Below are 27,601 nucleotides of genomic sequence, written 5' to 3' on the forward strand. Positions count from 1 at the left end.
GTGTACTCATCCGGTCATATGTGAATTAAATACGACAGGGGGGACTGCGTCTGTAGGCTATGTCCACCCAGAGTATACAAGTCTATGTGTATGCTGTGCAGTGAGCAAAGGAAAATGTGTGTGTATTAGCCCCACACATTTTCCAGAGGTTGATCTACCATCATTCAATTTCAATTAAACATTTGGAGAAAAAAAACAGTCAAGCGCACACCCAGGCAATGACTGTCTTTAGGCACGACCAGATCCACACCCACACCCTCACCTCCCTTCTAGAAAGAAAGGCTGTTTTGCTGCCCGCACAAATCAAAATGAAAATCCACATACAGCCGGCCGGAAAACCCAGAGGTTAGGCAGGTACGTGTCACCCAGTCAGGCATCCCTTTTATTAAGAGGTGCGGGGGTGGCTTACCTGCGCCATAGGATCCTGCCCCCTTTTTGCCCCACCCTTTTACAAAGACCTCCCTTTGATTTTGTCTGCCAGTTAAAACACTGGAATAAGGGGCGTTTCAAATTAATGTTGAAAAACAAGGAATGGTTGTTTTTTAAAAAGTGCAGAAGAACACGTGTACACATTTAGAGTGAGAGTGCGCCACCACCTGGTGCTGAGAGCCTTACAACACATTTTGTAAAGATGGACACACCATCACACAACAGAATAGTAAGAGGGAAAGGACTAACATGATTTTCTCTTCTCACTTCAATTTCATAAACATTTTAACTTCGAAACGGGCTAGCACCACCACTCTCCTCTCCGGGCAGCTCTTCACTTCCTACTCGAATAATCACAAGAATACACAGGGCAATCACCGCCGGCCTGCCGAGGCCCAAGAGGCTAGCCGAACGTCAAGCAGATCACGAGGTAGCGCCGGAATTACGTTCCATGGAAAAGAACGTACATGTCACGAGATCAGGAGTGCTAATTGAGGACACGTTGCTAGGGCCTTTCCTCTAATGGGATTGGGAACAAGCCACAGTAAGGCCTGGAGTTCGAAAGAGGAACAAAAAAGCAGGGGATTAAATTGATAGTCAATTTGGCAACTAGGGGGAGGGGACAGCGTCGGTATGGTAAGTACTGCAATGATTTCACAGGTAATATCTTTATTGCCAGCTCTCCATGCGTAGTACTACCTCATCGGGTTAAATGGAGATTGAGAGGTAAATACCTCAAGGGGGCGGGCTTTGTTATGGATTAGATGGAAGCGGCTCCTCTGATACAGACCCTTCAAGTCTTGCAGGCTTCCTGACAGCTCCTCTTATATAAACAGTTGCAACTGCATGTGTTGTTTTTGTCCAGATATAAAATTCCCTGGTAGCGGATGGCCACGTAGTTTTCAATGTGGGAAATCTTGGATGTATGGGAGTGGTAAAAATTCGCCTCTGTAGTACAGCTGGGGACTCTTGCTGTTTCGCCTACCATCATCTTAAATGACTGCTTACTAGTATGTCTCTATAAACCATAGTAGGTAACTAAATTGAAAGGCGGTGGGATGGCCCTCTGTTATGTTTGAGTGGCCATTGTTTTGTTTAGAAACCTTTATTTCGGAGGTAACTGGTGAGACTTATTACGTTGCTAGTTACTGCGTTTTAATTCGGGACAGAAACGCACACGTGTGAATTGGGTTTGGACTCGGCTCAGCAAATCGTTAACCTCACAGTGCCAACCCTCGACTGCACTTGCTTGTTGCCAATTGCGTGCACCACCTCCCGTTTTAACGTGTACTTTATTTAATTGTAATTTACATATCGATTTTCTTAGCTAGCTGTGTATGAACATAGCAGACGGAGGAGGGGGGTGTAGATTTCGATTGATCCTGGGAGAGTAAATTATTTACATGTGCACATTCGTCAACGTGGCTGCAGCGAAACATACTGTGGTGGAGGGAAAACGCCAGCCAAAGCGATATTGATAAATGATGGCGAGACTGTCAACCTGCCACCCCTCAACCAATTTACAGACATCTTTTATTGGGGTGTCTATTGTGACCAATGAAACAACTTCCATTACTCGCTCAAAAGGATTTCTTGCTGAATCGCTATTGGGGACATGAAATCTGAAACATGCTTTTTCCATGAAAGCAAAGAGCTTTTTGGGAACATAAGATGAGGGTGTTGCCACCACATCAGCTTGGAGAAGCATGACAAAGGCTGCTCCGTGATGGTGTGGCAGTGACAACCTAGCATGAGAGCAGCAAGCTTTTCAGTTAAATAGGGCGCCTCCACCCTGCCAGCTCGGGGAGCCCTTGAAATGCTTCTCAGATTTAGCGTGACAGCAGCGCCCTTTGTAATTGATAAGCTGTCCCTGCCCCATGCTGGTGCGGCAGCGGCGCCCAATTTAAGTAAAAAGCTTCCACAGGAGGGGGCTTGTCACCTACGTAGGGTGCTGCCACGCCGACACAAGGAATTTTTTTAAAGGCTCCTCCATGCTGGCCTGGTGGAGGCAATGGCACCCTATGTAAATATTATGTTGGCACCCTGTGCAATCGCCCCTCCTCTTCTTTGCTCTCTGGAAAAGCTTCTCAACTAAATGGAATGTGAATACAAACCACTTTTCTGGAACCTAATCCCTCAGTTAATGGTAATAAATTCCTCCAAACAGATTGGATGTTTCTCTCTGTTTACTTCCATAAAGCCTTCAGAGTGTATTGCCAATGAATGAAGAGGAAATAAATAGAATCAGGGAGAGAAACAAGAGTGGGAAAATCTACTCCTTCGTGTCTTTATTAAAATTGAGATTTTATTACACAGCTAGCTAAGAAAAGGGGTATTTTAAGTCAAGACACAGAGACTGCCATTTTTTGTTGACGTTCACAGTGCATCCACAGCCACCTGCAAAGTATGCAGAAGGGGCTTGGGTAAAATGCCTTGAAGTGGAGTCGCCTGACCAATCGGCTGATCTCATAATGTTTTCGAGGGAATCCCCGGACTAAAATGTTTTGAGGCCATATCTTCCCTCGAATAGTTTGCACCGAACTGTGAAACTTCAATACCAGAGAGGGTATCAGGCAATAATATCCCTATATATATGGTCGCCGTATATAATGTCGCCGGGAAAAGGTTGTGGCGACATTATATAGGTGATCATATATATAGGGACACGGGCAGCGGGGGTGTTCCCCCGCTTCCCATGACAAAAATAAAAAAGTGTTTGTGCGTTGCAGGGTTGTCCCCACAAAAAATGGTAATTTTTCAGTGATTTTTTTTGCCTGGCGATATTTTTGAGGGGACATTTGCATGGAACCCCAGAGAGGGACAACATTTGGCAAACCCACCTAGCGAGTTTATGGGAATAAATGGGGCCCTAAGTTTTTGTGAAAGAAATAAAGTAACTGTGAGTGAGTGGAATGTCCGGGATCTGCTGTAGCTCTTTTAGCGTTAAATGTTTATCCAAATACAATGTCTCTTCACAGAGAACAACATTTTGTACGTCTGGTGATAATGAAACAAAACCAAAAGCGATAAAAGAAGCTATTGATGACATTTAGTCCCCACTTCTTTTTACATAACAATTTTATTTGTTTTTTCCATCACATTACTCCTATAGATTACCAGCCTTCAATCTAAATCTACTTAAACCCAATGATATCTCATCAACCCCTGCCCCTTCCCAAGCTGGCGTACATACATGGGTAAATGCAACAATGGACACGGTATGTGGTTGAAACTTAAATATAATACATATGTAATAATTACTACTTATTTTTCTCCATCTTTAACATGTTTCTTGCCTGCTTTGTATCAATGTTCAGAAGTGCAAACAAATGTCTTTTGGTCTAGACATTTCATGCAGGAGGTTGCAATAGTCATTGCTCTTCACATATTATGTCTTGATCCAGCTCGCTTATGTTAAAGAAACAGCAGACCTGTCCGCTGGTCGATTAGACAATTTTACTTCGGGTGCAACACCCAAATATGAGACTCCGTTTTTAAATGCATTTTATACTTCTTTATTTTGTTCTCAATGATTTTTCACATGATTCCGGTTTTGGCAATATTCATGTTGACTTTATGACGACATTATAAATAGCAGCCACGACATCAACACGTTTCAATCGTCAACAGGTAGCTAAAACAAATAAAAAAAAAAAGATCTCAATTAATTGCATAAAAATGAAACTCAAGTTGTGTAGTTATTGCCTCGCACCACAATTCTAACACAATTGCACCACTACCTCCACTATAATACAGTATATATAATCCATTTAACATCGTCTGCCTTCTTAGAGGCAAAGTGTACCTGCTTACACATTATCAAACGTGTGTTTCCAAATCAACACTCCTAACGCCCAATCCTTAGTGCACACCGCACAAACAACCTTTATAAAAACAACCAACGCATCCCCTCAATTGGTATTACCCCTTAGCTTTGGTCCAACTACACCAAATATTATTAAATCTCTGAAAAATATTGGCCCGTTTTGCATGTCCTCGTATTGCTTGTACATGCCAAAAAAAACTCAGTTGAGAGATCTGTTATAAAGAAGTAGAAAATGCATTAAATCAGTTTAAATTGAGTCTCATATTTGGGAGTTGTACTCGAAGTAAAATTGTCTCATCGACCACCGGATCGGTATGCTGTTTCTTTAACACATTGTTTATCCCCGACTGGGAGAAACGATAGAGACTCCCAAAACATGTTTTGAATACACAAGTGTTTTTGTTACTCAGAGGGTACTATCTAGCTCTCTTGTGTCAGGATTTAACTTTGTATCCACTGCATTAATATTAAAAAATAAATGTTAAGAAAGAAGGCTTAAGAGAGATGGAAATTATTTGATTACAATGTGTAATTTTCATGATCAATTGCATCATCTGGTATAAAGGTTTGCTAATTAGGGGTGGGGCAATAGGGGTTTATTGTGATATGGTTTTATTAATATTTTACTTCTGGCTAACAATGCCAGTCATACACATTTTGTAATGAGTTGTTTCCTCCAGCAGAAAAAACAAAGAGATAACCCATTGGAGAAAGTGGGACAGGTTTTCCAATAATATCGGGCATATCTACTGCACAACTCTTTCCTAATCCATGAACAAGTTTCCACAAGACCATGCTATATGAGAAAAAATAAAAATACTGACGCTTTGCAACATTTTGGACTTTAACCTGCACTGAACCCTCCGATTTCCTTAAGCCTAAATGGTGCATTGTACAATATTTGGATTTTGGTCTTAAAGAAGTATTTCTAGACAGACCTTATTTGTACCCATTTGTTCTTTCCAAATTTCATATCGTAAATCCCATCTCCATTTCTCTAACTTTGGATGGTGTGGGATCAATCCAATGTTCAAGATAAAATGTATTTGTATTTATTGTGTTTTTATATAGCGCTTTACTCCAAAATGCTTTACATTATAACAACAAGATACTGAGAGTATTCTTTTAAAGGTGGGAGTAAAATTATTTTTATGGAGTAAGTCCAGTTCCCATGTGGAAGCATTTCATAAGCGGGTACAAATATGTTTTTACCTGGAAAATGGAAATGTTTTTGTACCCATCATGCCGGGTGGAGAAATACACACCTCCCCCTCGCCCTCTAAGATCCACAAACATCCATTTCCTCAGAGTGCCCACCTTCACCTGAAAGACCGCAGGATGATTGAGCTTTCCTGTCATGGCCGCAAAGCTCTGGAATTGTCTCCCCATCACCCGGAGAAATGAACCTTCCTACTGGACCTTCAGGAAAAAAAAAAATGTGGCTATTTGCCTAAAAGCTGCATGAGCTAAGACTATATCCGATACCTCTCTCCTCCTTTCCTCCCCCCTGTTACTCTCTGCATGTAAAGCTCCCAGAACCAAGACTTTAAGACATTGTGATTCCTCTCCCTCACTCCCCCGTGGTATTTCCCGTTTTTTCTTGTATTTTGTATTTTGTCTCATAATGTCACTAATGACTAGATACCCAAGGGTTCTGTGTGCTGCAACAAATGCAAAAATAAATAAATGAAATAATGATTACTTTACACCTAGTTATTCATGGACATTAAAAGATATCTGCTTAGTTCTTCTGATCAGGCTGTGTAATAATAGTATTTTCTTCCTGTGCTCCAAACAAATCCGTGGATGTGTTGGTGAAACCATGGACAGACGGTTACACGTGTTTTTCCTATTTTTTTTAATGGGGCGTATTTGTATTTGTTATTTTTATTTTTTGGTTGTGTTTGTCTATTTTTCTTGTGTCTAGGCTGAATGCCTATTGGTTTGTACTTACCTTCACATTCTCCACATCAGGCCGTGAGCAGAATCCGAGTTCACCACCACAATCACCAACTCGCATTTCTCAGGTGGCTTAGGGAACTTTGGCCATTTTTCTTTTAAGCACCGCCCTCATTCTATATCAAAGGACATAGGATCCGGTTCTCGGGTGTCTGACCACGAATCCAAAGAGGGTTAATTCATCATATTATAACACATCCTCTCATCTAACTATTCCCATTTGCTGCCATTTCCTCCTGACATCCGTAAAAGGTCATAGCCATTCCTGGTACTTCCCAGCAGCACAACTGTAGGCATAATAAGATTTATTTTCCTATCATCTCTCTTATACCGCCCACTCTGTAACTCCGATTGTTTCAATGTGTCAAAACCCACAACTTCACTGTTTCCTTCACCCAACTCCTCCTCACCTGAGTCATAAATTGAGCTTGTTGGAATCACCCTCTCTTGTCTCCTTCGGTATTTCTTTGACTCCTTCTTTTTAGATTTCTTTTCATGTAAATAAGGACTTGGCTCCCCGGAGGCCACCGTGACCGGATGGGTACCAAATCCAGGGACCTCACAGGAGCCAGTCCCAAATTCCAGGGAAAAAGCCGTTGGCTGAAAAAACTCTGTGTAGCAGATGTAGTCCTTGGATCTGCCGGACAGGACTTGAGAGGAGAAGTTCAATAACAGTTCAGTCTAATATATGCAAATCCGTTTGTGAACAAGTGGTTCCTGCTTGTGAAGAAATAGCTGGAATACTGTAGTCTGCTGGCTGTAATTGCTGGAAGGGATACAGTCTGACTAGGAAGGCAAGTACAGTCTGAGTAGGATAGATTGGAACTGCAGGTTCTGGCGGCACTGTAGGACCGGCGACACCGTAAGGATGGCGGCACCGAAGGCTGGTGGAACCGTAAGGCAGGCAGTGGGCTTGACCAGAAGGAATACGGGCCAGAGAGCCCTGACAGAAGAAGGTTCCTGCCTCGAAACACACAGAAGGAAAGAAAGGAAATGCCGAAGCGGAATGAACATGGTAAGGCAAATCATAAAGTGCGAAAGATGAAGGGCGTAGACCCGAAAGACAGGGATAGAAAGCTAATAGAGCGGAAGGAGAGAGAATAGCTACCAGAGAAGGAGAGGAGCTTACACCTCAGTGATCTTACCAGATATACTGCTAAACAGAAATAAACCTGTAAGAAGATGGCACCGCGAGTGACTGCAGATCAGAAATGCAAAGGGTAAGGTAGTTGAAATAGGCTTCTGTAGTACAGAGAATACGAGCAAACAAGGGCAGCGTCCAAAGTTCTGAGTAAACGATGATACAACGCACCAGTGTTACGGTGCGTATGACACATATATGTTTCGGACGCCATCTTGGTAGAAGACTAGGCCGTTACCACAAACTAATGGCATCCATGTTGGGTGTATTTCCATCAATGCCATATCTTCCATGGTTGATGCATGACGCAATGCCTTCAGGGGGACAGTTTATTATTAACTATATCGTTAACCCCGCTGGTTCAGCCAGCACTCTCTTGATGCACACACACTGTGGTGCTTGACATCCATCTCAAAGCACAATTTGGCAAAATGCGCCGTTGCTATCGAGTAACTTATTTTATTTGTATTTATTGTTCACATATTAGGCCCTTATACAATTAGCAAAACTGTTTCAAAGCACCCACAGGGCAAACAGGGTGGGGAGAGGGGAAGTAAAACAGCAAGGATAAATAATTGCATCAATTGTACACAAATAATGAGAATAAAGGGACGGAGAGACGAACCTACTATCCCTTGTGAGTGTCCAGAACGTGCAAGTGCAGGGGGGCACAGCTTTAAAATATGGCACAGACAGTCCACCTTCATTTTTCTGTGAGGTAATCCCATTTTAGCCTAGGTTTCTTACCTCTGCATACCTGAGTCACCTGCCTGACCCTCAGTTACGCGAATAATTGGGACGGTGGAGGTGTAGCTTGGAACATGTATAGAAACTTTGGTAAAGTAACCATTTTTATTCCTGCTATTCTGCTTGTCAGTAATGCGTAGCAGATCCATTTACAAATTTATGGGTCATTTGCTTAAGATCTGGTTCATAGTTCAAACCATATAATGATTCTTCGTATAAGCAGCTTTGTAAATTCTTAGGTGCTTATCACTGAGTGTCCCCTGTGTCAAATGTGACTTATTCCAGTCTGTTTGTTTTTTATATTGTGATATATTTGACTATTGGCTCTAGGTTCCTTTGCGGGTCTTTGATGTAATGTAGCACGTCATAAACTAGTAACAGTGGTGACCAGTCATTTGAGAATTGCACCCATGTTAAGCATGTTTCTGCTATAGTAGAGGATAAGTCGTCCTATAGCACATGAAATGACCTGGGATAAGGGGCAGCCCTGTCGAGTGCCATTCAGAGTCTAAAACAAGGGCAATATCCGCATTTGTGATTAATTTGGCTGATGGGTTTTCATATAGCAATTTAATCCGGCAGTATTAAAGTGCCACTACCATATTGTGGGATGGATTGAGCCCAGCAACATTGGCACATTTTCTAGGCAAATTTAGTTGCGTGGATCTGCCTAGGGCAAATACTGATCTGGATGTATGAACAACCTATTTGGCAGTGTTTTGGCCAGGCATTTATATAGTCTGTATTCAACATTGACAGTGGCTGGTATGAGCTACACTTACCTAGTGGTTTGCCCGGTTTTGGGAACACTATAACATTAACATTCATCATAGTATTTGGTAGACATCCTGTTTTAATTACTGAGCCATATACTGTCAAAAGTCGGGGAGTTAGGATCTGTTTTGTAAAAACCATCTGCGAGACCATGTGGTCTCAGTGAGTTATTACTGGGCGCAGCTAATATGGCCTCCTGCATTTTAGCTTCCGAGATAAAAAAAATTCAGTGTTTTGGCATCGTCGAATGCCATACTGAGCAACTGTATTTGCTCTAAGTATGACTTTAATTCCTCTACGGTTGACTCAGTTTTTGATGTTGAAAATAATTGATCGTATGTCTGAAAGGATTTCTGAAAGGATTTATTTATTTGATGGTGATGTGTAATCTCCTCACCGTTTTCCATGGCCGTTATCAGAATAGTTAAGGTACCCTTGTCATTACTGACTACACAAGCCAGGGTCCTGCTAGGTCTACCCTGTTCTCATATCGTCTTGCAGCTACAGGCTGGTTATAAACATTTGACTTCTGTGTCTGCTGTCTCATGGAATTGCTTAAATGCCTCATGCAACTTTTTGTTTACTTTCTGGTGTACATTTTGTATCATTCTGCCCGTATTGCTTCCAGTTCCTTCTCAAACTGCTTCAATGTAGATTTAAGGATTCCAATTTCTTTTGATTTACAGACCCTTCTTTTATAGAAACTTTGTATACTTAAATTGTGTTCTGCCAATTTCCAAGGTACCTGTGCTTAATGCAAAGTATTCCTCTTTGGCGACTCCCAGAGACCCTCAATATGGTGTCAGATAAGGCTTGTCTTTAGCTTCTGTGTCCTTGTTCGTATCTGCCAACTTGGGAGGTGTTCGAGTAATTTCTTTCTTTTGCAATTTATATAGCGCACCAAGCCCTGGGGCATCTAGGCACTGTTCTTTTTTTTTTTTTTAAAACATTTTATTGATTTTATATTTTGGAAAAACAAACAACACACAACACAATACAACTGTTAATTATTTACAGAAACGCAAAAGAAAATAGGAAAAACTCCCCCCCACCCCCCATCAAGCCAGAGCCGACTCCCTTGTATCCTCAGTCGGGGCACAGTCAGGTGGAACATTGTCCGTAGGCCCATCTTCCAAGTTCTCAGATTCGTCCAAACCCTGTTGTGGGTTGGTCATAGAGGCCACCAATTGTCGCCAGGCCAGCAAGGGCCCTATCTCCTCCTCGCCCCCTCTAGTGACCGCTTCAAACCATACCACGGATTCAGCCTCCGCCCACCTCATAAGGTCCGCCCACCAAAGCTCCACTCTCGGCCTGCAAGCCGATTTCCAGTTCATGGCAATCCTGCGTTTGGCCAGAACATATGCCAGGTCCCTCAGCTTGCTCAGGTGCCTAAAGTGTCTGGGCCTGGGGAAGATCCCAAGCATACACGACCAGGCAGATCCCACGTCCAACACCACTCCCCCACCTGCGAGCTTCATCTTAACCTCCTCCCAAAATCTATACGCTTCCGGGCAGGCCCAAAACATATGTAGCAACCCAGCGTCCACCTCCCCACACCTGGGGCATTTTTGAGTGATGGAGCCTCCGAACCGTGCGATCTTCTGGGGAGTCAGGTAGGCCCTGTGAGTAATGTAAAACTGGAGTTGTTGGAGCCGTGCATTTCGGGACACCTTTTTATGATACCCCAGGACCCTCTTCCACTGACCCTCCGTCATGAGTCCACCCATCTCCTCCTCCCATTCATGCGTCAGTTGGGGCAACTCTTTCCCAGCCTTCGTTCTGAGGAGTTCGTATATCCGTGATATTTCATGCCCGCCCTCTGAGACATCATAGATGGTTTCAAGGGTGGCATCGGGATCATCTGCCAGTGCCGTCACCGGCCATCTCTCTCTTACTCGTTGCACTAGCCTAGCATAGGTGATGTACTGGCCTCTGTGCACCCCGTCTCATCCTGCAACTTTTGGAAGTCCAATGCCTCCCCCTCCCGCCATATATCTCCGAGCGTGGCCAGGCCCACCGGCTCCCAGTGCCTATGGACAGACTGAAACAATTGGGAGTCGTTTTCGCACAGGGCCACCAGCGGGACCTGCCAAGATAGCGGTTCTGGCTCCCCCATCAGTTTCCACGTTCTGTGCCAGACCTCCCATCCCAACCTCAATAGCCGCCCTCTTCCCGTCAGTTTATTCCTTTGTAGCCACACCACCTCTCTCAGGAAGTATGGGGCCGCATCCTCCCGCAGCAACCTAGATTCAGCCGAATCTTCATCAGACAACCACCTGGCCACATACAACAGCTGCCCCGCCAGATAATATAGTTCGAAGTTGGGCAAGCCTATACCCCCCTTCTCGTACGGGTTTTGGAGCTTCCACAGGGCCACCCTATTTCTGGAGTTACCCCACACGAAGCCCCTACACATACTATGAAGTCGTACAAATAGGCTCTTGGGGATCAAATGCGGGACGTTCACAAAGAAATGCAGGAGTCTGGGAAGGACCACCATTTTCAGCAGAGCCGCCCTCCCCATCATGGACAGGGGCAATTTGGACCAGAATGTCATGCTATTCCTGACCCCCTCTATGGCTTTCTCTGTGTTATGCTTGTGTACCGCTTCAATCCGGTGGTAAATATTTACCCCCAGGTACCTAAACGTGTCGGTCCGCCATGGTATTGGCAACACCGGCAGCCTTTCCAGCGGGACGTCCCTGTACCCGCCCAGAGGGAACAGGCTAGATTTCTTGGGGTTCACTGATATGCCCGAGAGGACAGCATAATGATCCAGTACTTCCAGTACGTACTGCAGGTTTTCCTCCGGGTAGCGTAAGTAAAGCAGCATATCGTCCGCATAGAGAGATATTAAGTGGCTGCTGCTGGCGGTATTAATGCCCACCTCTCCGTATTGTTGCCGCAGGCATATCGCCAGCGGCTCCAGCGCGAGTATATATAACATGGGTGACCAATGGCATCCCTGCCTGGTCCCCCTGCTGAGTTGCCAGGCATCCGAGACTGTGGCCCCAGTCTTGACTCTTGCCACCGGGCTGCTATATAACAACTGGACCCATCTGATATACCCAGGGCCCACGCCGTACCCCTGCAGGGCCGCTTTCAACCAAGGCCATCTCACTGAATCAAAGGCCTTGACCGCATCCAGCGACACTACCGCCATCTCGCCCGTGTCATCCTTAGTATGGTCGATAACATGGTGCAGCCTCCTATGATTATCGCTGATATTCCTGCCTGGGACATAACCCGTTTGATCCGGGTGGATCAGCTTGCCAATCACCTTCTTCAACCTGTTGGCCAGCACCGCCGTGAGTATTTTGCTGTCCTGGTTTAGCATGGACAGAGGTCTATAGGATCCACACTCCACAGCCGGCTTGCCTGGTTTCAGTAATTGGACAATCATGGCCTCACGGAGGGACATCGGGAGTTCTCCCTGTTCGTATGCCTCGTTAAACAAGGCCAGCAGTGGCTGGAGCAGCTCCTGCACGTACACCTTGTAAAACTCACTAGGCAGTCCATCCGCTCCAGGTGCCTTACACGTGGGGAGGCCCCGGATCACCACCTCCAGCTCCTCCGAAGTGATAGGGGCGCCCAGTTCCTCCCGCTCCAGGTCGTCTAGGGTGGGAAAGCCAATGTCTTCCAGTGTGTTCAGGATGTCCTGGCTTCTGTCCTCCCCAGTGTCGTCTTATAAACGTTTGTAGAACCTGAGGAATTCCTCGTTTACCCCATCCTGAGTGCTGCGAAGACAACCGTCTTCACCCCGGATCTCATGAATAACCACTCGGGGGGACTCGCTCTTGTACAGCCAGGCCAGCAGTCTGCCTGGCTTGTCGCCCCCCGCGTGCAGCCGCTCGGTGCATTTCCCATGGTTCAATCTACATAGTCGATCCCAAAGAGCGCTGCACGCCACCTGGAGGTCCCTCATCCTAGTCTTGTCTTCCTGAGTGGTGTTCTCGAGACGAGCCAGGCTCTCCAGTTCCCTTTCGGTGTCCTGAAGCTCCCTCCCGATACCCCCTTGAAGTCCCTTGGATTTAGAGATGGCCACTCCGCGCACCACTACCTTAAAGGCCTCCCACAGAGTTCCCGCAGAGTGCACGCTACCCGTGTTTATCTCAAAATATTCCCCGATGGCAACCCTCAGGTCTTCCCGGAATCCCTCATCCTGCAGTGCCTCCGACCGGAGCCTCCATGTGGGGACCCGAGGCCTAGGGGGTTGGTGTCGCCACTCTATCACCAGGGGCGAATGGTCCGACAATACTCGGGCCTTGTATTCCGCCCCCACTATTTCGCTCGCTATCTCGGCAGTTCCAAACACATAATCCAATCTCGTGTATGAATCGTATGGCGCCGCATAGTGCGAATACTGCCTATCTGTGGGGTGGAGTTTCCTCCACACATCTACCAGTCCCAGGTCTCCCAGCAATGTCCCTAGCGCTTTGGCCGCCGTTGACATTTTCACTTTGGTATCAGCGGACCGGTCGATTTTGGGATCTAAGACGCAATTGAAGTCCCCACCCCACACCATCGCACCCCCTGCCAAGGGGCCAAGTTTGCCATAGAGGGATCTAAAGTAGGCTGCAGTATCATGATTGGGGGCATACAGGTTGAGGAGGTGTACTTCCCTGTTCTCCAGGAGTCCTGTTATCGCCACCATTCTACCCTCCGGGTCCACTATCGAGTCAAGCACCCGGAACGGCATGTGCGGCGCCACCCAGGTGATGACCCCTCTAGCATACGCCGAGTACGTGGCACCCACCACCTTGCCCTTCCACTTCCTCTTGACCACCTCCAATTTCTCCCTAGTGAGGTGGGTCTCTTGTAGCAGGGCTATGTCTATCCGCATCCTCTTCAGGTATAGCATTACCTTGTTCCGCTTGAGGTAACTATTGAGGCCTCGGACATTCCAGGTAACTATGCGAAGACTATCCGATGCCATCAGTTTGGTCTGTATTCAGCCCCGCCCTCCCCACAATACCCCTTTGGTCTAACACTCCGCCGGCTCTTCCGCCCTTGATCCCCGTCCCCCCTCCTCGTTTCCCAACTACACACCACAGCAAACAACCCCTCCCATCCCAACAAAAGCCCAGCTCCATCCCTGGATCTCAGGCCCACCCGCGTCTGGTCTTATCCCGTATTCCAGGAGTAGGACCCCGCGGGGCGTCGCCGATCTAACAGCGACCTAACTAACTAGATATGTTACTACTGGGGACAAAGGAAGCCTCTTGGAGCTCCCAACCAAGTAACCACGGGTAGGCACGCCCAATGGGCCAGCCATTCAGCACCACATCATACGCATCATATACCGTATAAATGACTATATTCAAGTCCCAATGTCTCGGCCCCATTGCCCAAGGCGACCCAGCCGTAAGCTACTTATCTTCCGTAGTCTCTGCCTGGATGCCCGGTTCTTGAGGACTGCCCAGCGCGTCTAGCCAGTCCATCGCTTCAGTCGGTGTTTCAAAAAACAGGGATCTGCTTCTGTAGAAAACTTTCAATTTGGCCGGGTAGAGTAGCATGTAGCGATGGCCAGCTTCACAAAGTCTCCTTTTCACCGCCCCGAAGTGCATCCGGCTGCGCTGTACTTGTAGCGTGTAGTCAGGGTAGGCCGTGATCTTGGCCGATCCTCTGTCAATCGTTCCCCCTTTTCGAAAGAATTCAAGAATCTTTTCGCAATCTCGGTAGTTCAGAATTTTCGCGATCACCGGCCGCGGGGAGGCCCCAGGAGGCGGCCTCCTGGTTAGGGCCCTATGCGCCCTCTCGACTGCAAACCCCTGGGTCAGTACCCCGCCGGTAATCTCTTGCAAAAACATGGATTCCACAAATTCCGTGGGGTCTGGCCCTTCCGTTCCTTCAGGGAGGCCCACGATGCGAATATTGTTGCGCCTGGCACGTCCCTCCGCCTGCTCCGCTCTGTCCTCCAGGTTGCCCACCCGTTGCACAAGGGCGTGTAGTTCCTTTTTATGAGCAGCGCAGTCTGCCGTGTTTGTGGCCGTCTCCTTCTCGATGGTCCCCGTGCGCTTCGAGATCGCCCTCACATCCAGTCTAAGCAGATTCACCTCCTCCTGGACGGCACCGATCTTAAGGTTTAAGCCTTCCTGTAGCTCTTTCATGGCGAGGCCCAACTTGTTCTCCCATGACACTTAAGTCCGCAATCGCCGCCAGCACCTCCTGTATCGTGCCCGGTGACTCCCCGGCCGTCACGGGGGTCTCTTTGTTCTTGCCTCCTTCCGCCCCTGAGGGGGACTTGGCGTAAGCCTCCATCGTGGGCTGTTTGGCCTTGGGTTTTACACCTCTCGTGGTCATGTTGTTGTATGAGTCGGGCGGGGGCCCGTCCCGCCAGGCACCGAAGGGGAGTCACGCCACTCAATGCTCAAAGCCTGGCTCACCACACCCTGGGGCATCCAACACGCCCAGAGCACCCCAACCACCGGGCCCACGGTCTCGTCGTCACAGCTACATCCGTTCGGCCCTCCAGCGCGCTGGACCGCCGTGCGTCCTAGGCGGCGCTCACGTGTATTAGTCCTCAAGCGAAGGGACCCATGGGTCCTGCACTCATGATCGCGACACTGACTTCACGATCCTCGGTGTTCGCAGCGTGTCGCCGCCATTTTGTCTAGTCCGTCTGCTCAGGGCTCGTCCCAGTCAAACGCATTTATTTCGTTTCCTGGGTCTCCCAGACATCACACATTTTCACCGGGTGTAGCGGTGGCATTCCCACACCCGGACATCGATTTCCAGCGTCGGCCGGCCCCCGTGGACGTGCCCTTCCATCAGGATCAAAACAGGATCAGCGGAGCTCCTCCAGAGTGCGACCCCTTACATGGCCGTTCAAGCCACGCCCCCCATCTAGGCACTGTTCTTGGCAGTAAACAAAGGTGGTGTTACAAGTTCCATACTGGCGTATAACTGTTACACAGATGCACGAAACGCTGTGATTTAGCCTGCGTTTTTCTGCCAGCAACTGCAACCATGCAGTAGATTGCCTTCCTTGAGCTACTCCCGTGTGAGAAGTGACTCACCATTGTCTACCATGAGGCTTCTACATTCAAAGATGGCCATCCGCCGAATCTGAACACTGTCAGCACCCTTTTCTTCCTCAGATACATCAACCTTGTTGCCGATTTGTTGCTGCCCTGCTTGTTGCTGCCCTGCTTTTAGTGCCCAATCAAAACCAGCAGACGCGAGCCGGCCCACCTCACGAAGGCACAACACCAAAGACTACCACTGTCCCGAGCCTGTCCGAGCCGGGAGGGGCGAAAGAAATGAGGTATGTTCTACCACACTAGCCCATTGCCCTTGATCTGCTTAACCCCTGCACATCCCAGCCCTCTCGTATACGTCCGTCTCCCCAGTACCTCGGCAAGGAATTCAAACTTTCTAACTAACGCTGGCGTCGACCCCCAGCAGTAAGGTCTGCCACTCACGCTGCTCCTGAACTCTGTTATGCCCTAATCCTCCTGTGACCACTTACTTGTGATCAGTGCAGCACTGCTTACTGATCTGTGATCTGATCATTTGATCTATGACTTCTTCCATCTGAAGGTTGCCCATGAGTTAGTCATATATTGAATGTTATTGAAAGAAGATTTGTAAATGTAACCTACTGTATATCTGATTAACATGCATTTGCAAGTGGATCATATCGTCATTACTTACGGTATCACGTTCTGTGTAAAACCTTGGTGAACAGCAATTTGGCTTAACATAATCTAGTACCCTTTTGTACTTGAACCTATACTCTCAGATCAGACTATCATCCTCACTACTGTAACTTCTACGCAATGCCCTTGTAATCCACTGTACACATACACAAACCTCTACAACACCCTTAAAGTTGCTGCCCACGCAATTGTCTGCTGCATTGTCTCTGCCTCCCACTAAGCTTTGCCACAACTTTTTTTTTTACCAACTTTATTTTCTTCTCATGAATTCATACTTACAATTACTCACGTGAGGAGCAGTATACTTAAATCTTAATATTGTACTTATCCCCTTTCCCCCTCCAGTTCGTTTTCAACTCTGTAGTACGTTCATGAGTTTTAACATTTATAACTCCCCCCACTCCCCTCTTCTTTTGAACTTAAAGCATGTTTCCCCTTTTCAACCTCCACCCCCCAAGAACTGGGCTTGTTCCGCGTTTGTCCACTGTTGGGTTATGCTGTTACAGTTTGGGCCTTGTCTGCCTGTGTTGGTAGGTGGTGTGGGCCCTTCCGAGTTTCTCCTTGTCAAGGGGCCTTAGTTCAAAATCGATCTCAGCAGGTTAGGTCTATGAAAGTAGGCTTCCCTATCTGTGACATAGTCTATGAATGGGTCCCACACCGCCCTGAATTTTAGGTATTTGTTGTCCTTTAAGGCCCCTACCTTCTCCATTGCCAGCACGTGCCATATCTTGACCCACCAGCACACGACCACTGGGCCTTTAGAGTTTTTCCATCTCTGGGCCAAAGCTATTTTTGCCGCGTTTAGTAGTTGAGTAAAGAAGGTAGCGTTGTTGCCTGTCTCTGCATAGACGCCTTCGACTGAGGTCCCCAAGAGTATTACCTTTGGATCGTATGGGAGTTGTTTCCCCGTGATTTCCCTTATGTGTCCCAGTATCTCTTTCCAATATATTTCAGCCTTGGGGCAAGTCCACCACATGTGGTATAGGTCCCCACGGTTACCGCATTGTCTCCAACAGTTAGGAGGATAGGCTGGATTCATTTTGTTTAATCTGTGTGGGGTTGGGTACCATCTTGTGTATAGTTTATATGAAGTCTCTTTGATCGTGGTGCATTTGGATGCTTTCTGGGCCCTTTTCCTGATCTGACCCCATTCTTCCTCTGTGATAGGGGTCCCCAGGTCCTTCTCCCAGTTGTCTCTGTAAGAGATTCGGTCCTCCATTCGGGCACTGTCTAGGAGCTTAGATATCCGCGTTATTGCTTTGTGGGTCTGGCCTTTCTGTAGGGTGAGTTCGAGACCTGTGGGAGTCCCAGTGGCTGCCTTTTTCACCCCAGCCTGGGAGATCCCAGCGCCTGATTTGTATATACTTGAATCTTTCCCTTTCCCCTATGCCGAATCTCTGCTTGCATTCCTCAAATTGCAGTGGGGATCCTTCGTGGTAGAGGTCTTTTAGATAGATCGGGTGTGTCTGCCCCCAGTTTGCCCAAAAACGGTCTTGTCTCCCCAGGGTGAAGTCTTGGTTGTGTGCCATCGGTGTGAAGGGCCCCAATCCGGGGGCTATGTGATGTTTTGTAAGTGCTGTGTCCCATGCTTTTAGTGAGGAGCGGGTAGATTCCAGTAGTTGTCCCTCTGCCTCTCTGGCCCCTGTCCGTAGGGCGTGTAGGGTCCCAATGGGGATATTCGTTTCTCCCTGTTCTATTCCCACCCATCCCTTGTGAGGGTTTCCTCCCGTCCACGCCAGCATGGGGGCTATCCGGGATGCCAGTACGTATCTTTCGATATCGGGGAGTCCCAGCCCTCCCAGTAGGGGTGGTCTGGTTAGGATTTATTTCAGTATTCTGGGCCTCTTCCCGTTCCATACGAAGATCACCAGGTCCTTCTGTAACTTTCTACACATTTGGAGGGGGATGTCTATCGGGAGAGAGCTAATAACATATAGGAGGCGTGGCAGGAGGGTCATTTTAAGTGCGGTTATATGCGCGAACCATGAGAGTTCTTGGGCGTCCCATCTCGAAAGGTCCTCCTTTAGTTGTTTCCACAGTGGGATTATGTTTTCCCCGTATAAGTGTTTGTATTCCCGTGTTAATTGGATTCCTAGGTAGTCTATGGCCTTGGGCTCCCAGGTCAGTGGGTACTGGGCTGACATTCTTTGGGGTATCGTTTCTTCTTCAGTTATGTTGAGGGCTTTTGATTTTGTGTAGTTAATGGTGAACCCTGATGCTTTAGCGAATTTCTGGAGGCTTCCTAGGGCCTTGGGTAGTGACTTGGAGGTGTCCCTTAGAAACAGAAGGATGTCATCCACGTATAGGGCGACTTTGTGCTCTACCCCTTCTGCTATTACCCCTTTTATGTCTCGGTCCTGTCTTATGGTTTGTGCTACTGGCTCCATTGCCATTGCGAATATGAGGGGGGATAGTGGGCATCCTTGCTGTGTACCGCTGCAAATTTTTATATTTGTGGTGGGTCTGCCGTTGATTATAAATGTGGTTGAGGGGAGTCTGTAGTTTGCCAGGACCATCCTTCTAAAGGTGGGGTCACAACTGTATTTCTTCAGGGTTAGCTCCAGGTATGCCCAGTCTAGGCTATCGAAGGCCCTGCGTGCGTCTAAGGCCGCTATGGAGAATTTCTGTTTTGTTTTGTTCCCTATGTCTAAGATATCTGCCGCCTGCCTAATGTTGTCCTGCGTGTGTCTCCCTATAATGAATCCCGCTTGGTCTTCGTGGATTATTTGGGGTAGGACCCTTGCTAGTCTGTTTGCTAGGATCTTTGCATATAGCTTGGCGTTGCTATTGAGTAATGATATTGGCCTGTAACTTGTGCAATCTGTGGGGTCTCTCCCTGACTTCAAGATGAGGACTGTGGTTGATTTGCCCATGTCTGGTGTGATTGTCCCGGTTTCCCTAATGTAATTGAAAAGGTTTGTTAATGGCCCCAGCAGCTTGTTCCTGATAATACCCATTCCCAAATCCGTCTGGCCCAGGTGTCTTATTATGTGGGAGGTGTGTTATGGCGTCGCTTATTTCTTCGGCTGTAATGGGGGGCCTGGAGGTTTAGGTTGTCTTCTTCCGATATCTGTGGGAGGGTTATTTTGGCCATAAAATCTAGCTGGAGCTGCGAGAATATAGGGCCTCTTTTTCGAGGAGGTCTCGGTGGAATTCTTCCATGATATTTAGTTTTGCCTCTTCCGATGTGCTTGTCCCCCCTTTAGGTTTCTTGAGACTGACTATGTAATTTCGGGTTTTTTGTTTATTGAGTTTAGCTGCTAGGAATCTGTTGGCTTTGCCACCGTGTGCGTAGTAGGACTGTTTAGTGCGTAGTATGCATTGTGCGGTGTGATCTGCCATGTGGGTTTATAGTTGGGCTCTCACTTTTCGGAGGTTCCTCACTGTTTTGGGTATTTGTTTGGTCTTGTGTTGTGTTTCCGCCTCCTTCAGTTCTAGTTCCAATTTCTGTTTGAGAAGCTTTCTTTCCCGCGTATATGCTGTGGTTTGTGATATGAATTCTCCCCTCATGACTGCTTTCCCTGCGTCCCATATTAGCCCCCAGTTTGTTTCCCCGTTAGTGTTGTCTCGAAAGTAGTTGTCCAGCCTTGTTTCCATGTGGGCTCTAAGGGCGATGTCTCTGAGTATGATCTCGTTCAATTTCCAGGTTCTGTGAGGGCGTGGTGTCTCTTTTATCGGGGCCATTTTTAGGATAACAGGTGCGTGGTCTGTGAGGTATTGTACTCCTATTTGTACATCTTCGATTTGTGGGATGAGGGTGGATGAGGTCAGGATCATGTCTATCCTCGAGTAGCCCTTGTGTACCGTGAGTAATGGGTAAATTCCTTTTCTGTGCTGTGAAAGAATCTCCACGTCTCTATTACCCCTAGGTCTCTAAACAGTTTACCTAGTGCTTGTCTGTTCCTCCCGTCTGCCACTGTGGGGGGGAGGGTCTTATCAAGAGTGCGGTCCATTATGCAGTTAAAGTCTCCACCTATAATGATTTGTCCCTCGCATCGGCTACCCAGGTCTCGCAGGATTTTGCCTAAGTTGTCTGGTCTGTCATTTGGGCCGTATAGTGCTATTAGGGGATATTTCTGTTCGTGCAGGGTCCCTTTGAGTAGAAGAAATCTGCCTTCTGTGTCCCTATATACAGACTTTTTCTTGAATGGCAAGTTGGCGTTTAGTAAGATTGCAACCCCTCTGGTTTTGCTCCCCCCGTCCCTGGAGGTAAAGTATTGTTTGGAGAAGGTTTTGTGGGCCATCCGTTTCTCGTCTAGGGCAAGCAGGTGTGTTTCTTGGAGGAAAACTATTGCGGCTTGCAGTTCCGATAAGCATGTTAGTATGCTTTGTCGTTTCACTGGCGAGTTTAGGCCCTGTACATTCAGAGATATGATCGTTAATTCAGGCATGCGTCTTGTGTGGGGTCTGCTTCACCATATTTATGCCCTCTTTTGGCGCTGAGTGTTGTACGGTGTGTAGTCGCGGTCCATGCCTTAAGCCCATCCCAACCCAACCCATCCCAACAAAAAGAAAACATTGTGAACTTGCTCTTGCCCTCGTGGTGGTGGGACCAAGGAGTCTTTGCGCCTTCTCCGGGTTCCTCCCGGAGCGTTGGGCCCCTTGATTCCCCGGGCGTCCCAATCGCCCGGATGTTTCTGGGCTTGTTAAGGGTTCCAAGATTCCCCCCCACCCCTTTTCCTCTCTGCCTAGACTTGTTCAATCTTTTCTCTAATTTTACCTTTCGTTGTGTTCCTTCTGCTGTCATCAGCCTCTCCTCCATTCCGATCCCGGGGTTTCTAGCGTTTCATGTGTTTCGTTCGTTTTGCCACTACTTTTTACACCATGAATGATACTACCCATTCAACCTGACTGCAAATACGCTAGATTATTGTGTTATTTGATTATTAGCCCTGCTCAGAATTTGGCTAAACAGGACTAGCCTAGTTGTCCACATTACCACCATGCAAATGTGTTAACCTGCTCTGCATGTTTCTTGAAAATATTGCGACGCTAGCCTACTTGCCCTGACTAGCACTAAGCTAAAATGGGTCTAGCCTATTTGTCCACACCATCACCCTGCAAATGTGTTAAAACTTACCTGATCTGAATGTTGTGACTTTATCCCATTTGCCCTGATTAGTATTATGCCAAAATGGGACTAGCCTGCTAGCCTATCTGCCCACACTACCACTCTGCTAATATGTGACGTAGCTACCCGTTCTGAATGTATACATCTGCCCCAAATGGAATCATGCCAACCTTGGATTTAGCCTACCTTATTTGAACATAACTGTACTGTTAGGGTACCACCTGTCACCTAGAGCCCTTCGCCCCACTGAGATATACCAGACCACTCCCTTTGAGGGACCAGCCCACCGCCAGCAACAACGTATTTTTACAACCCAAGGCATTACCTCACTAAGGTGAGCCAGTATAGTTGTTTAGTACCCACCCCGCTTGTCACTGCCCCAGCCCCGACTGGGCTCTACACACTTCCTGCGGAACACTAACCATCATAGTCAAACAGAACTATGCACACCATAAAGAGTCAACTGACTAATATCCGACAGGCACTCATCTGTGCTTTCACAATAATGGCCTGCATCAATCTCTTACCCTGCACTTCGCAGGAGAGAAACCGCAGACTCCGAGAAAGACTGCCCCGGATATACAAAACTAAAACTAATAGAATCAATCAGGTCCCCAGACTACCACCTCAGGCATAATACCCTTGCCACAGATCATATTCCCGCTATACCAACCTCTGAAACCTTGCAAAAAAATCAGACCCACATCATCGCCCGTTCTCCTCGCAATCACACTAGAACCAACCACACCAAACAAAGACCTTCCCCTCTCCAAGGGCAGAACAAAATGATAACAATTTCAGGAGCCCTCATCAACGCTAGATCCCTTATGGTGCATACTACTGAAATTGCAGACCTACTCTCTATTGACGACCTAGACATTTTGGCTGTTACTGAATCCTGGCTACATGACGCAGCAGGCCCACCCCTCTTGTTATCTATACCAGACAACTAACCATACCGATAGTTGACGGGCCCAATTCCAGAGGGGGCGGCCTTGCTATCATAGCCAAAACCAAATTGGCATTAAGGTTTACCACACCCCCTGAAATCAAATCTTGCAAATTACTCGTAGCCAAACTCCCTATCTCCAATAATAGCACATTAACCATCTTTTTAGTATATAGACCCCCTGATCCAATAAGCACCTTTTTGAGGAAGTCCTCTCCAGCCTCCTCACCAACAACATTAAGGACACCTCACAGCTCCTACTACTAGGAGACTTCAATTTGGGCTTCAATGACCCTGAGGATTAACAGTCCCAATCTATTGAAACCATTTTGACAGAACATGGCCTGACCCAAAAAGTCCTTGCTCCAACTCGCATGAAAGGGTGAATATTAGACTGGGTAGCCAATGTGAACTGTTCTAGAACTATCACTAAAATAACCCCTCAACCTTGGACCGACCACCACCTAATCGGTTTCTCATCCTCAATAGAGCCCCAAAAGCATTGAAATAGCACCACCGCTCCCAACTAGAAGCAAAAAAAGACATCACTGTTGAAAAATTCCTTCCTCTCCTCCTACCTACCCTCTCTTCAATTACCAATAATTCCGACCCAAACTCACTAGTAGAGACCTTTTTAATAACACTATGACTAAGGCCCTTGACACTATTGTGCCAGCCAAACTATGCAAAAGCATACAAAGGTCACACCTTAATACTTGGTTCACACCCCAACTGAAAGAATTACGACTCCAAAAAATGAAACTCCACGCTATTTGGCGACACTCCACTACGGTTGAGAACAAAACCCTACTAACCAATTTCGCAAATAGGTACAAGAAAGAAAGAAATAATCCTTACCAAAAGGAACATGTTCAATGAAAGAATTACCAAGGCTAATTCGAATACCAAGGAGCTTTTCACCATCGCTCGTGAAATGGAAAACCCTATTCCACCCACAGACAATATCCCAAAAGATAAACAATGGTGCGCTAGCATCCAAAATGCTTTATCTAAAAAAATAGCTACTCTGCAGACTAAAATAGCCGATAAAAAAGCATCCTTGCGCTCCACTGAGACGTATCCTACCCCATCCACTGCAACTCCAAACAGTGATACACCTTTCAGATTCATCAATATCTCCATGCTGGAAACTGAAAAGGTTATATTATGAAGCCTTCTAACTGGGCGACAGCTGCCCAGCACAAATAATTAGGGATGCAGCTAGAGATCTAGCACACTTTATCTCCAAGCTAATCAACACTTCCTTGCACCATCCCAATCAACCGCAAAGAATCTTGGGTACTACCACTCCTTAAGAAATAGACCCTAGATCCGGCCATCCCCACTAATTACAGACCCATTACAACGGTGCCATTCCTCCTCAAAATCATTGACAGAGTAGCCTACTTCCAAATCCAAAGCTACCTTGAGGCTAACCTCCTACTAGGTTCGCGCCAATCCGGATTCAGACCACAACACGGGACTGAAACGGCCCTAATTGATTTAAAGACGCAAATCGACGAGTTGAAGTATAAAGGTAAAACAGCTATGCTACTCCTCCTCGACCTATCAGCAGCTTTTGACTTGGTGGATCATGCAGTGTTATGCCAACACCTAGCATCAGCTGCACATTTCTCGAGTGATGCTATAGCCTGGCTACAATCCTTCCTAGCTAACCGTGCGATGAGTGTTCGCCCCTTCAGCCTCAGCAGACCCGAACCAAATTACCTTTGGTGTTCCACAAGGTTCATGCATCTCACCGACAATGTACAACATCTTTACCAAGCCACTCTTCGACAAACTTGACAGGCTGGGTGTCACATATACCAATTATGCTGATGACGCCCAGATCCTCATACCCCTTTCGGGCAACTTCGTTGAAGACATGGGTCTGGTAAATAGGATATACCTCCTCATTCAGGCATGGATGGCCTCACATAATCTCTGTCTGAATGACGACAAAACTGAGATCCTAATTCTGGGTTCTGACTCTAACCTAAAAAAAACTCAGCCCCAGCTACGCCGCATTCAACATTGATAGCAACATAATCAAAGCAGTAACAGATGTAAAAACATTAGGTTTTTACCTTGATTCTACATTAACTCTAAAAAAAAAACCAAGTTAGTTCCATGACCCCATCTACAGCTCATACTCTTTTTATCCAAAGCTAGCTGCATTACGCTTTCCAATGCACTAATAATGTCTAAGCTAGACTACTGTAATGCCCTCTACGTAGGCGCTAACAAAACCATCCTAAATATTACAAAATAATGCCCTGAGAGCAGCTTTGAATATACCCCGTAGAGAGCACATATCTAACCTCAGAAGAGACCAGCACTGGCTAAAAATTAGCGACAGGATACTCCTCAAACTGGTATCCCTTACTTTCAAATGCCTTAATAATGCTGCGCCACCTTATCTCTCTGCCAGATTGACCAGAAAAATCTCCTCTCACCATACTAGATCATCCAGATTTAGACTCTCCAAAGCTGGTGGAGGCAGCTTCCCAATCAAAGCGTCTCTTTTGTGGAATGCACTCCGCACTGCCTTTAGAGTGGAACAGCCATATTCTAGATTTAGACGTAATTTACTGAACTTGCTTCTCTCCAAGGACATCTAAGAAATCGCTCACCCTCTCTACTTACCTGTTACCTTAGGATACTCTACGTGATTCTGTGTGTATTACACTATTGACCCTATTTCTGTACCTATTTGTATTTTGCACCACTGTACACCAATTGTATGCACTGTAATTGTTTGTTATGTAGTTACCTTTTATGTTGTAACTAAGCTTCAAATATTCTTTTAACTGCTGCGCCCTGCTACCTGAGGGTTTGGTGCACATTACCAAACAAACACAAGTTAGATGGTTACAGAGTTGCACAGATGACATCAGTTAAAGTGGCTGTTTAGTTACTTAAGCTTACTTAGTTACAGAGTTGCAGGTGAGTGACGACAGCTACAGTAGTTCTTTAGTTCAGTTGGGTGGTGCTCAGTAGATTGTGGCTTAGTTGAAGAGTACGTTTGTGCAGTTATTTATGTAACTCCTGTGTAAAAAGCCACGTTTTAAGGTGTTTTCGGAAGGTCCAGAAAAAGGTTTCCAACCTTGGAGCTACTGGTGGATTGTTAGATAGTTTGGCTGCTACCACTGGGAAGCTAATGCCATCTGCATTCTGCAACTTGAATCGTGGGGTGAAGAGGCAGTGCTCATAGGCTGAGCGCATAGGTCTGTTGGAATATTTGGGCGTGAGTTTATCTATGATGTCTTTAGGGGCTTGCTTATGTAGACATTTGTGGATTAATGATTGTTTTGAAGCAGATTCTCTCCTGTATAGGTAACCAGTGAGTGTTCCGTCTGATCAATGAGATGTGGGTCGTTTTTGGAATGTTGAGAGTGGCTCTCGGGCTTAATCTTGAATAATCTGCAATTTTTTGATATTCTGGGTCTTAGTGCCTGCATAAAGGGAATTGCAGCATTGCTGTAATCCAGTCTTGATACGGTCAATGCTCTCGCAAGGGTGATCCAGCTGTCAGGTGAGAGGAAGGTCCTGCAGGCATTGATCAGCTTGCTGATGTAAACTGCAGATGAGGCTAGGGTTTTTACTTCTTTCGAAACCTTGATGATGTTACCGTCAATATTCAAGGAATCAAAAGATTTCGAGAGTTTGTTGAGGCGGGGTTGAGAGCCAATGAAGGACTGTTTTTTCATCATTCAGGCACAACCCTTGTTGGGTTACCCATGCTTGGATGGTTTGGTAGATAGTATTGAGAGAGTTGTCGAAGGAGCCAGAGATGGGTATGAGAATGTGGGTGTCGTCTGCATAATTAGTGTAAGTGAATCCCAAATCATCAAGCCGGTCGAATAAAGGCTTAGTGAAAATAGTGTGGGAGATATGCAGGAACCTTGAAGTACCCCGCCGGTGACCGGGGCTGTTCTGCCGCTCAGATATGACCGAAGACTCTCATGGTTCTATCTAGAGGAAGGACTGTATCCATTTGATAGCTTTAGTTGAGAATGGGGCGGCTGAGGCTAGGTGGGTGCATACTATGTAGTCTACTAGATCGAATACTGCTTATAGCACTCCTCCTCCTACTAGACCTAAGTTGCAGTTATCTTTCAGCTCATCCATTTGTATTTTAAAATCCAGAAGTGCTGTCTCCTTACCATGATTAGGGCGGAGGCCAGATTGCCGGGCCTCCAAGTAAGTTGTTAGTTTCCAAGTGGTTTTGAATCTGGAGATCGCCTGCTCTGTCCAGAAGTTTGAGTAGGTATGGCACTGTGGTTATCAGTCTGTAATTGCTTGGGATGTTGGGTTCTAATGTGGATTTTTTTTAGGAGCGGGAGGGAGGACCCAGGCATCTTTGAGGTTGGTAGGGACTATACCACTATCGAAGGAGGCGTTGATTAATTTGGTGATGTAGGGTGTCATTTCAGTCACACTGTCTTTAATAAGAGAGATTGGGCAGATGTCTCCTTGACATCTATAGGGTTTGAGGCTAGATATGATTTTAGCGGTATCAGTGTTGGAAACCCGTGCAAATTCAAAGGGTGCATTTGTATAGTGGGTGACCGAGCTAGGCGTCGGTTGCGATAGTGCAGGCTTTAGACTGATTTTTTTCTGTTTTGATTTTAGTTTGAAGTAGGGCTATTATGTCTAGTAGAGCTTTTTGGGTGCCAGAGCACCAGCTCTCGTCTTTGATGCAGGTTTTTGGTGGTGTAACTGGGCACTCAACTTCTCTCAAGATGGAAAAGAGTTCCTTGGACTCTGATTTGGTGTTCAAATTCTTCCCTTAAAAGTGCCTCATTTGGTTTGGCTGATTGCCGGTTTGTAATTTTTTGGGGCTGTGTAGAAGGTGACTTTGTTCCGCTCTGAGGGGAATTTTGTCCAATAGGATTCTGCAGCTCTTTTCTTGTTATGCAAGGTTTTCACGTTGGGTGTATACCATGTGTTTAGGTGGGCTAGTGGTTTGGCTTTGCGCAGTGATGGGGCCGCTATTTTGTTTAAGGCTGCTTGGAGAGTTCGGTTCTATAGTTCCACCATG

General features: G+C 46.6%; 1 protein-coding gene across 3 annotated transcripts in view; it reads left to right on the forward strand.

Moving 5' to 3' along the window:
• The first annotated feature begins 849 nt into the window (after nt 1–849).
• CXXC1 (CXXC finger protein 1) overlaps nt 850–27,601 on the forward strand; it is a 799,643-nt gene continuing 772,891 nt past the window's right edge. The window contains exons 1-2 of one of the 3 annotated variants that reach the window (XM_069647456.1): nt 850–1,065; nt 3,542–3,647. In XM_069647456.1, coding sequence (XP_069503557.1) covers nt 3,639–3,647 — 9 coding nt within the window. In that variant the 5' untranslated portion in view covers nt 850–1,065; nt 3,542–3,638. The remainder of the gene's footprint in view (nt 1,066–3,541; nt 3,648–27,601) is intronic. The other 2 variants (XM_069647457.1, XM_069647458.1) reach the window with 2 other exon arrangements.

The sequence above is a fragment of the Ambystoma mexicanum genome, chromosome 2q, assembly GCF_040938575.1.
Source record: "Ambystoma mexicanum isolate Mex_15411 chromosome 2q, UKY_AmexF1_1, whole genome shotgun sequence".
Taxonomy (NCBI): Eukaryota; Metazoa; Chordata; class Amphibia; order Caudata; family Ambystomatidae; genus Ambystoma; species Ambystoma mexicanum.